Here is an 11,517-nt window from a genome sequence, read left to right as displayed (position 1 = left end):
ACTGTATTCTTATCTGAATTTCTATTCTTTCCAGATTATCATCTTATTTACTCTGATGATGGCTAAAGTGTAGATAGCCGAAACGTTAGAATATATGGATTTTTATTTCAGAACTGCGATCGTGTCTTTTTTATCCAGAATCATTATTCGACGCCTAAGTGTAATTGAAAAGGAAGTTTTTAGAAAACTTGAAAATCTTTTCCGATAAAAAATAGGTATTCAAGAATCAGTTGGAAAAGATACATTCAAAGATCAAATGATAAAATATATTCGAGAATCAAATGGAAAATTATAGTCGAGGATCAAATGGAAAAACAAAAGATAGGTATAGTATTCGAGTGCCACTTAGAAATAAGGTAATTGAGGGTCAATTAGAAAAAAAAATCCAATACCGTATATATCTAAGATTAAACAAAGAAAACTTGTAATAATACTAGAAGCCATACACATTTCGATTGCTAAAGATCAATAAAAGTGTACAAGCTGTACAGAACACGCACCTTTATGGAAGTCATACCGCCAATACTCGCTCAGTTCGCCGCGAGTCTGCAGGTAATTAGAGACGTTGCCGGCGATCGCGGCAGCGAATACGAGCGTCAGGCATATCCAGAACGGCCCTGCACGGGGAAACCACGTTAAAATAATCAAATTACCGACCTTTGAAAGTTAATTGACAAATATCGACGGAATAGGAATAAGAAAAGGAGGATGCAGCGAAACGGTTTGGCGGAGCATAAATAAGGAGGCAGCATGAATTGAGTTTGGCCTAATACAATGCATTGTACAAAGAGTCAGAGGTGAAAACATAGTAATTGATTATAATATCACAGAACACCCTTTTCAATTCAACCTTACCCTGTCAAAATATAATCTAAATTCTTTTTTTTTTTTATTAAATTTTCAACCTGCTCTTTAATCGATTACCCTGATAAATTGCCTATATAGGTACTAATTCGCAGGTGCCTAGTAAATCGATTTGAATTCAATGCAGAGGCTAAAATGCCTGTAATATTGGAAGCACAAGGCCGCGATATCTATATTATCGGCGTCCAAAGTCTTGAGGTTAATCAAATCCCACATTTCAGAACATAATCAGAATAAAAATTAAGTAATTGGCGGAATGGCCGAATGAGTTTATTTTGATAGTACTGCCCTTGTTCCATATACGTTTCAGGCCAGACTCGTTCGCATTTTTTCATAATATTTTCTTAATCATTAGATATTGATTTCCTTCTCAACATTTCCTGTCGTCCTAATTTGAATCCATCTATAAACTTTAGTTCAATATAATAAGCAACACTTACCCAAATGAAATTTCTTCATTATCAGTACTTTTTTAACTTTAACTAGATTTCATAAGATAACGCGCGATCTACCCGCGAATCTAAAATAGTTTCAATGCGAGAAACTCACCGTAGAGATCAGGTTTAGGTTTGATATGCCGCTCGAGAAAGCTGACGCCAGGCTTGGGCACCATGGACCACATGATGCGGTCCCCCACTTGCTTGGTATCCACATCGAAGTATCGCTGGTAGTACTCGAGCGTCCACAGTGATGGTACCTTCGACTGGTCGGTCGTGGTGCGTGGTGGCGGCATCTCGTCATCATCATGGTACTCACCCAGCAGCTGTGTTATGTTATTTACGTCGATTATGATACGATTCATTTCTAATACCTGTGTTTAATACATTCTTTCATCTCTTAATACTGTGCAACATAACACAGATTATGATAGGATTTATTTCTAATACCTTTGTTCAACACAAATATTCTTTCATTCCTTAATACTTTGCAAGATTACACATAGGATTTTTTTTCTAATACCTTTGTTTAATGCAAATATTTTCCATCTCTTAATACTGTTGCAATTTACACATTGATTATGATAAGATTTCTTTCGAATACCTTTGTTTAATACAAATATTTTTCCATCTCTTAATACCGTTGCAATATTACAAATTGATTATAATATTTTTTCAAAATTCTTTTGCTTGAAACAAATAGTAGTTCTCTCAATATAAAACATCGATTACGACTAGATACCAATTGTACTTTAGTTTGATACAAATACAGGTAATTTATCAGTAATGATAGTCTATTATTATAACACCACGTATCCCTTACACTAATGCTTGATTATAATAGTGGTCAACTTCAGATCGTCGTTCAGAGACCATATTGGACGCGTTATAGCATCGAACTCAATCATACTTATATTATTACTTTCGAAAGACTTGAAAGTGTTAAAAAAGTACAAGGGTTGCCTTTACTTCTTCCAGTGTCTAAATTTCTTCTAGTTAAACAGAAAAATATTAAAAGCGACTACGTAATACATCAGCAATATAAGCATTTTTTTTTAATAATAAACGATTGCAAAATCGTGTTAGGACTAAATTATTTACATCTATTCAACGGTAAAAATTCGAAAACAATATGAATTAAAGTACTGTGATTCAGTTCTGACATAGTGTACCAAACGAATAAGAATAACCAGCTGCAATCAGAAGATCATAATAAAAATATTGAATTCATACGATAAATCCACACATAATTACACATATTAGGATAATGATAAGCGTATTTCATATATAGGTAATGTTTAATAGCAAAACTGCCGTCAATCGATGCTATCAGAAGTGATAAAAAACAAAAAATAAATCAGGATTAAAATATTACTTAAATTGAACAGTTCTACTCGACTTTACTATCAGACCTCGCCTAAGTACTGTACACGAAGCGGCCGATTTATCGTTTGTGATTGGTGGGCTTCGCTTGACAAGCAGTCTGTGGTTGGCTGATGGAGTTGCGAACTCGATTGCGATTTTTAAATGTTAGCCACGTGCCTTCCACCGGTTAGCAGCGTTAAATTAAAGAACACAATTGATACAATAATTATCGGTTCATTGAGTAATATTTAATTCAACTAAAAAACTTAGGTTTATCGCGTGATATGTAACATTAGTTGGTTCTACACTTACACGGTGGAACTTCAAAACGGTACGTACTTGATCGAAAAAGTATAGGAACCATTACCGTCGAGGAAGGAAACTTTATTAATTTTCAGCCGAATGAGCTGTAAGTAAGAGGAAACTAAATAAATCGTAACTTGAGTCACTTTTGCGAATACTTTTCATTTTATTCCAGAAGATATGACGCTAACAATCCTCCACAGCGGTAACATTGAAGACCTCGTAACGATGGTTGATGTTCGGCAAAGTATGGAGCTTCACAACGGAGCCCAAGGCGCCTTTTTCAGCATTTCTGTGGTGGTAGAACACGCGTTGCACACGCGAGTGAAGCAGCGCCATGGCACACATCATGCAAGGCTCGTGGCTAAGGTAGGCGTCCAGACCAGTGCAAATATAGGAACTTGTACATTCATCAGACTCCGATGGTCCTGGAGCGTGAGAGTTGGAGTTACAGGATCGTGAAGCTTCATCGGAATGAAGCGTTGTAGGAGAGGAAAGTTTCAATGAAGCAGCTGCAAAATTCACATGTTTTTTTGCAGAATGAGGGCCCTTGTTACGTTCGCTCTCAGAAAGGTTAGGTATGTTTCTATCATCCTGTTCATTAAGGTTAGGTATGTTTCTATCATCCTGTTCATTAAGGTTAGGTATGTTTCTATCGTCCTGTTCATTAAGGTTAGACTTTTTTCTATCGTCCTGTTCTTCAAGGTTAGACGTGTTTCTATCGTCCTGTTCATCAAGGTTAGAAGTCCTCCTATTGTCCCGTTCATCAACAGGAATACTGGAAACTTGAGGAGACCTTGGGACATTTGCCAGCCTCCTCTCATCAAGAGACTGCCAGCATCCACCCCCGAGGGTGCGGGCCACGTGGTCCACGGCCACCATAGCAGCGTGAGCCAAAGGATGAACGTCCCGTAAGTCGCGCACCTGCACCACGACACGATCGCGTGAGCTGTCCACCATGAGGCACGCAGAACGAGGTGGAAGGTGGTGCTTGCAATGAAATTTGCTTCCGTTTGACGAGATTTCCATATTTTCTGCTACGGTGCAACGAGTCAAGTTATAATTTCCTGAAGATGACGAACAAGATGGGAATTCACGTGAAGTTTTTACCGAAGAATCAAATGTTGAAGTGCAGGTGGCGGTCGCTTTTGAGAGCTGAACGCAACATTTTTCACGGTTTGTAAATACTCCTGAACATGAGCTACATAGATGAGATTCACAGCGATCACGTGCGGCATCAGGAATTTTAGCTGGCGGCATTACATTACAAGTTGACGAATTTTTCATCTCTTTTCGGTCAACTCCATCATCATATCCATAGGCTAGGCAAAGAGCAAGATTCATGTACTTCAAAATGCTCTGGACCTCGTCTCCAGTGAAGTTATCGCCCCGTATAAGTTTTGCCAAATATTCGTCTTCATGGAATGAGCATGGCCAGTGAGCAGTCACCGTCTCAAACTGATACCGTAGTCTGGGTGCGTATTTGCTAACTTTTCCCACATACAAAACGGGACTGAAAAGTGACAAGTCAACTCCTCTGAAAGAGAGCTTTTGACGGATAACATGTACAACTTCGTTGCTTGCTATAGGTTTCGGTAAATTCAACTCAATGCATGTTGACTTAAATTTATTCATTTCTGCATTCGTCAACAGTAAAGAATCATGTGAAGAAGAATCAGTAAAAATATCATGATTGTTTTCTTGTTCAATGAATGTGTATAACAAATCGACGTAAACAAAAAACACGTCGTTTTCAGGACCCTTTTCCTGATTACTAACACGTGAATTTTCGGTCGAAAAATAGGAATGACATTTTGTTTTCCCACGATCTTCGGGTATGGCCGAGGCTTGACTCACGAATTCCTCAATTACTCCAACATACTTAGAAATTTTAGGGAACTTTTTCACGCGCTTCAAATGCTGCAACTCAGGCACTGGCCAACTCGCGGCCAAGTTCTTGACAGCCTTGGAGACCAAAGACTTATCTTGAACTCGCAACAATAAAGCATAAGCAAGTTCAATGGTGGAGTGCACATCATCAGATAAAATCGCCGTGACCGCTGCCTTAGACACGATCGAATGAAGGTTCTTGCTTTCACTTACAAGTTTCTGGTGATTCTCGCCAGCAAAAATGTCTTTGTTGCTAGGGCAATGAATTGAGTTTACATGCAACAAAAAGTTTGAGGAGTCAGACAACTCAATTTCTCTAGAGTCAAATTGGTCGGTGCTGGGAGAAAAGTTTTCCATTTCATCAAGATTAAGAGTGGGCTTTGACTTCTGCCGACTTGAAGGCTGATCAACAGGAGTTTTCTGCTCCTCAGACTTGGATTCAGTGGTTGATGAAGCTGAATATTTTCCACGTTTGCGCTGAGGAGAATGACAGTCCTGGAAGAGCCACGGATTATCTGGTGAGCTTCACAGGTATGTTCCAGTGAGCGCAGTAGCTCGTGACAAGAATTCAAGAGGTAGTAGCCATGAATTTGAGAATGAGATTTGAGGTTCAAAACAAAACAACACAGACAAAATTCCTTTTTTATTACAAAATTATAGTAACAGTAAATTTGCAAGTGGTATACACACATACCCAAATCACTGCAAAATGAACACCTCAGCATCCAAATCACAGTTACCTGGTTATTATTGAACATCAACAAGCTATTGATAACCAAACAAACTATTTAATCAAACAGCACCCATTATATTATTTATAAAACAGTCAGGCTTTCTACTCAATAATATTTTACTTCAAAGTTTTAATTAGAATTAACTTAATTTAGCACACTTGTAGCCTAAAAAATATTTCAAAAAAACTTTATTTTCAGCTTTAATAAAATGGATAGAATTTCTGACAGAGTAGTGACTATAAATAATTTATGAGTCTGGAATACTACCAGTGATAAAATAAGGATAGCCACACAATGAAACTCCTAGCCTTAAATTTTATACATACAAGATATAACAGGGTTGAATCAGAAGTAAAATTGTCCACTAAACTTACCTTTTGTGAGTCTGTCTGATGGCCTGCACTATCAGTGAAGTTATTAGACGGGCCAATTCCTGCCCCTCTGCTGCCCTCACTCAGTCCAAAGTCTGCTCATGTACAGGTCATAGAAATATCAATACAATCGCGCATACTACCTGTCAGAAATCAAGGAAAAATACTAGAAATTTAAATATTTTATATATATAAATATACAACAAGCTATACCTAAAATTGCAAAATAGCATAGCATTTAATAGAATATTATCACGAATAGGCTTATTTCCTTGAACTATTAATTGATTTGAAGGATAATATTTCAATTACAAGTTATGTACTATATTTTGGTAATTCAGGTAATAAATATAAAACTGAAATCCCTAAAAAATATTTATTTTTTATTTTTCTTACTTTCAACATGTCACATGAAGCCAAAATAGGCTATGTTTAAAATTTTTTCTAATCCAGAAAGTACAAAATTATGAGAGATTTCTGTTATACCTATCAATGTTATAAAATCAATTTGAATTATACTAATAATAATTAATTAATTGATAATGCATCAATGCAATATATCTATATATTTTTAGGTAGCTAACTTTGACTTCCAAAAGGAAAAACTTGAACTGGAACATAATAATTGAAAATTTATATTAAATAATCCTCTTCCAGACCCAGTCTTAAATATTAGGAAGAGTTTTCAAAGAATCACGAGGAAAATATCATTATTTAATCATGATCCTCACAAGGCTCACCTTGAAATTGAAGCTCATCATTCTCATTCTGAAATGTAAAAAAATTAAATTTTAATGAGGGAATTTGGTGACTATTTGTTCTAGATTGAGTACATTATATTATACTATATATAGAATCAAACAAGATTTTGTCACAGTTTTTTTTTTTTTTTTTTTGTCAAACAAGATAAAGCTGATCATTAGAGGATTGTTGATTTACTTGATTAAATAGCTAGAACAAGAATTTAGAAATGAACATTCTTCATTCTTGGAGATAAATATGAATTATTATGTTTACTTTAACAGCTTGACGACTTGACGGTTGATGCAATCTGGACTCTGGAGGTCCTAATCCTATAATCCTTTTGAATTAGGCCAAATTGGTATTTTTGAATTTAGGGAAGAAAAGAAAGATGGATGAAGTCTGGTAATCATCATACCTAGCTCAATCTTGGTGTATAATAGTATAACATAGCTTATAGTTATACAACACATTGCGCACCGAGTAATATATAGAAAAATTTACCTAGTTAGTTTAAATAATAAATTTGTAATGCAAATTCAAATTTCAAAGGAATGGGCATTAGGGTAGGCAATAGCAATATTATATAAATTCGCAGGTTAGCAATAAATTTTAGTGATACAATAAATATCGTCAACAGTAAATCATCTGATGAAAACAAATCATTTATTTTAAAATTATATTCTCACTCACGTCAATATCTACAATTGAAAACTTGTTCGTCGACATGCTGGCAAAACTGAAACGTCAACAAACTAAAACACTAGGTACGTGGCAAGGTCTGTTGAGTTAAAGAACTGTCATGAGGACAAGGTGGAAATAAAAATCCGTTTTCGAAAAACTGAGTGAACGATTTTGTTATATCACTTATATCTAAATCAACGTTTGACATTGTAAAGTTCATAATGAAATTCTGGTATGCGTCTTAATATTCTGCCGAATCTTATGATTAGGTAACTGCTAGTCATAAGCTTTGCTTATAAATTTCAGAAGAATTGACACCCTTAATTGGTTTCTAACTACCAAATTAACTTCTATAGTCATTTGGAATATTTCATGATAGATATCGCTGTATTATGATCATGCAAACACGTTTTCATTATTACTAATTTGTGTCAACAGCTGATTTAACACGTCATTTCACTCATTTTATCGCATAAAATTTAATAAGCCATGAAAACCTACGATTCTGGCAATAAGTTTTGTCTTTAAGTCTTAAAAAGCACTGAAAATACTATTTTGAGCCTAAATGGATCGATTTTGTGATGATCGAGTCAGCGCTGACATGCTGCTGATCATTAAATTAATATATCCAGCATAATCCGCTCGAAAATTCAGAGGGACAGTCATCACCGCCTCAATTGCGAGCGAGGATAAGCTTGAGTAAATTCTTATACCCATTTTCAATTTTCTTGCGGAATAATGTGGTCATATTCTCTAACATGCGCTTGATTTTTGTACGCAAAAAAAACTGAAACTTTTTAGGAAGACAGTAATACTTAATTTGGTTTTCATCACATATCCGTTGAATTGATGAGCTGGAATCGATTGATGTATTCTGAACATGTTAGTTATCTGATCTCCTCGTGTTTACGAGGAGATTGCTCGTAACATTACAAATAAATTACGGTGTAACTACTTTCGTGGAAGAATTTAATCATAATAAGTTAGTGTTGAAATGGAGGAATATTAAGTCATGACGAGCTACTCGCCGATTCTGGGAATCACCTAATTGTATCAGATATCTAGGCAGTGAATCCACATCGCCGACCCCCATCGCTGATTACGACCAGATTCTGCACAGCTTTGTACCTAAAAATATATCTTTGTACCTAAAAATCCAACCTATTTTAAAATTATTCACCAGTAAGATACGAAGGTTATTGTCCGGAAAGTATTTCATAAACAAATCTTTTAATTCTCTTGGCATAACTTCGGACGCGCCGCCGAAGTATGGAGGAGTACAGTAAACAACGTTTCTACCATCAGGCTCTGGAACAACTTCACTGTATCGCTTAAACATGAATTTCTCAATCTGGGTAAACACCAAGCCAGAAGGAAATCCATTAAACGAGAAGATATTGCTCAAAAATTCAAATTCAGAATGCATGGCATGGAAAGTTGGCTTAGATGTATGGCTCAACGGGAGTGAAATAAAAGTCCGTGGGATTTTTCTCCGCTTTATTTCATATGGGTGACGTGGAATACTGCACAAAAGGTTTGAGATTAGGTACTGGCTTGAGGGCGGGTCTTTAGACCATGATAATGAGAAACTACACAAAGAGTTAAGATTAGGTACTGGCTACGTTGCTATATCCTAGTAAGTAGTTTGCGTTAGAATAATGGCGGAAGTGCACTGTGTTGCAGCACATGAATATTAAGCGCAACGTGGAGATGTCGCAATAATCTCAGACGTCGGCTGGGCCTGTGACTAAGGAAAGTACATTTTAAGATCAGCAATATCGTGTGGTCCGCTTACTATTAATTTTAGGCAGGGGGAGGCGAGGTGACGTATTCGGACGATCTTGTCAGGCGATCTTTACCACGTGTTATGACTCGTCAGGTTTCTGCAAGGTATCGGTTAAGGTAAGCGCATAGATCTAGGTAGCCAAATAATGCTAGTTATGTCTATACTAGATACTTAAAGTAGGTTCAAGATACGTGTGGGGAATCCGCCATGTTTAACGATGCTATAGTCGCCATCTTGGCTTTTAGCGAGAAGCGCTTCAGAAATTTCTTAGCTTTTTACGTTATTAGGGACGTCACGAATGATTACAGCAGCTTAGGCTATATAAATAGTCATAACTACACCTTAAATCTACTACACCGCTGAAATAATTAGGAATTACTGCAAAGGCACTCGAAATGAAAGGTTGTCCCTGGTCCGCCATGTCTGACCACGCTATAGTCGCCATCTTGGCTTTTAGCGAGAAGCGCTTCAGAAATTTACAAAGGCACTCGAAATGAAAGGTTGTCCCTGGTCCGCCATGTCTGACAACGCTGTAGTCGCCATCTTGGCTTTTAGCGAGAAGCGCTTCAGAAATTTCTTAGGTTTTTTATGTTATTAAGGACGTCACGAATGATTACAACATTTTATCAGTCTGCGGTTGCACATAATTCATATAGGTAAGAGGGAAAGCAATTAAGGTTACTTATCACTGGAAGAAAATTCACGTCGGTCCGGGTAAGATCAGCACGGGTGTTTGCGCTATCTCACTGCATGGCAGACTGGAGCTTGGATGTTTGCGGAGCGACCCAAGCGGGGCTTGTTTAACCCAAAGAAAACGGAGTGTCGTTTAAGGTGGACTATGAGAAAGTTCTGCCGGGTGTAGATGATGTGGCTGAAGGGTGTGGTTTGAAGCTGACGAGCGTCTCAGAGCGACGTCACAAAAGTCGAGGAAATACGAAAGCCGCGGTGTAATAGTGTTTGAAGCCCGTTTAACTTGAATATAAAAAAACAAAAACTAAAGTTATGAAAGTTATGTATAAAGCGTCCGAAGCTATGTCAAGAGAATTAAAAGATTTGTTAATGAAATACTTTCCAGACATTAATCTTCGTATCTTACTGGTGAATAATTTCAAATTAGGTTCGTTTTTAGGTACAAAGATATCGTCCCTTCTCACATGCGATCGTCCCCAGTTTATATATTTAGTTGTGCACGATGTTCATCTGCGTACGTTGGAATGACGGCACGCAACTTTTACACTAGGGTCGCTGAGCATAGAGGGAGAGAGGGAGGAGTTATATGACTGGGCAGTTACTATCGCGCCCTCCTCATTCGGCTGTGTGCAATCACGCCGAACAGTGCAACATTCCAGTGTCCAACACTGACTTTAAGGTTTTGGCTTATAGTCTGGTGCTTCCGGTCTGCGTATTTTGGACTCATTGTATATTTTTGAAGAGAAGCCTAGTTTAAATGCTACCTATAGTTCTTATCCATTAAAAATTGTGAATAGATAGGTACTTACTTTATTATTCTGCCCATTGTCTGTAAATGCAAGTTTTTAACTTCTGTGTTTTTTTTACTCCAAACTTTGTTAATTTTCTGACTTTATTTGTGTTCCAGATTTATCGAACTGATGACGGAGCTGGTCTCCGAAACGTTTTCAATAGCGATATGCTGAATTTTTGTGGTGTTTTCTTCGCTTTTAAATTTCTAGTGAATCTGCGATTTAAGCAATCTAGTGACATTATTACTTAGAAGTCTTTGTAACACATCACTGCAATTTAATAAATCTTGTCGGTCCATCCCTAATCACTTTGAAATTTTTGCTCATAAGACTATCAAAACCACGAAATTCTTCTTCACTTTTACGGAGGCTGTACTTACATATATGATTAAGGGGGAGCGCAGTGGCGTACCGCAAAGAAGCTTTCTTGGGCCTGTTTTGTTTGTTGCCTTTATAAACGATCTACCAAAAATAGTGTCAAGCGTTTGCTCCATGTATGCATATGACACAAAAGTTTATAATACTGTCAGGTCATGATGTCATTAGTGACTATTACGTCACCTTCAGTGACGTCGCTATTCGCGGGTCACCGCGTATATAAGCTCGGAGAGCGTACTGCCAGTCAGTCTTAGCAGAGTCTCAGTCCTAGTCAGTTATCGTAGACTTAGAGCCTGCAAACTCTAGACGAGCTCACGTCGTCTTACTCCGGCACTCATAACCAACACGCAGTGTCGTAATACTCTATCTCTAAAATTATTGCACATACTGTGCATTGATCCTGTAACTTCTATCTACTGTATCCCGTGAACCTATCTTCAATACTTACGCTTAGATACACGTCTTGTTATTATCCTTCCCTGG

The 11,517-nt window shown here is 37.2% G+C and overlaps 1 protein-coding gene across 2 annotated transcripts in view; it reads right to left on the bottom strand.

Moving 5' to 3' along the window:
• Positions 1–7,494, bottom strand: part of LOC108680911 (protein YIPF1) — a 10,689-nt gene extending 3,195 nt beyond the window's left edge. Inside the window, exons 1-5 of one of the 2 annotated variants that reach the window (XM_018169843.2) lie at positions 7,399–7,494; positions 6,705–6,732; positions 5,968–6,059; positions 1,414–1,627; positions 501–617 (exon numbers count right to left, since the gene is read on the bottom strand). In XM_018169843.2, coding sequence (XP_018025332.1) covers positions 501–617; positions 1,414–1,627; positions 5,968–6,059; positions 6,705–6,732; positions 7,399–7,434 — 487 coding nt within the window. In that variant the 5' untranslated portion in view covers positions 7,435–7,494. Of the gene's footprint in view, positions 1–500; positions 618–1,413; positions 1,628–2,585; positions 5,355–5,967; positions 6,060–6,704; positions 6,733–7,398 lie in introns of those variants that run through there. The other variant, XM_018169842.2, reaches the window with a different exon arrangement.
• Positions 7,495–11,517: the final 4,023 nt, after the last annotated feature.

Source organism: Hyalella azteca, unplaced genomic scaffold (genome assembly GCF_000764305.2).
Source record: "Hyalella azteca isolate HAZT.00-mixed unplaced genomic scaffold, Hazt_2.0.2 contig14886, whole genome shotgun sequence".
Taxonomy (NCBI): domain Eukaryota; kingdom Metazoa; phylum Arthropoda; class Malacostraca; order Amphipoda; family Hyalellidae; genus Hyalella; species Hyalella azteca.
Note: the sequence above shows the minus strand (reverse complement) of the source record. Positions and strands in the feature narration are given on the sequence as shown.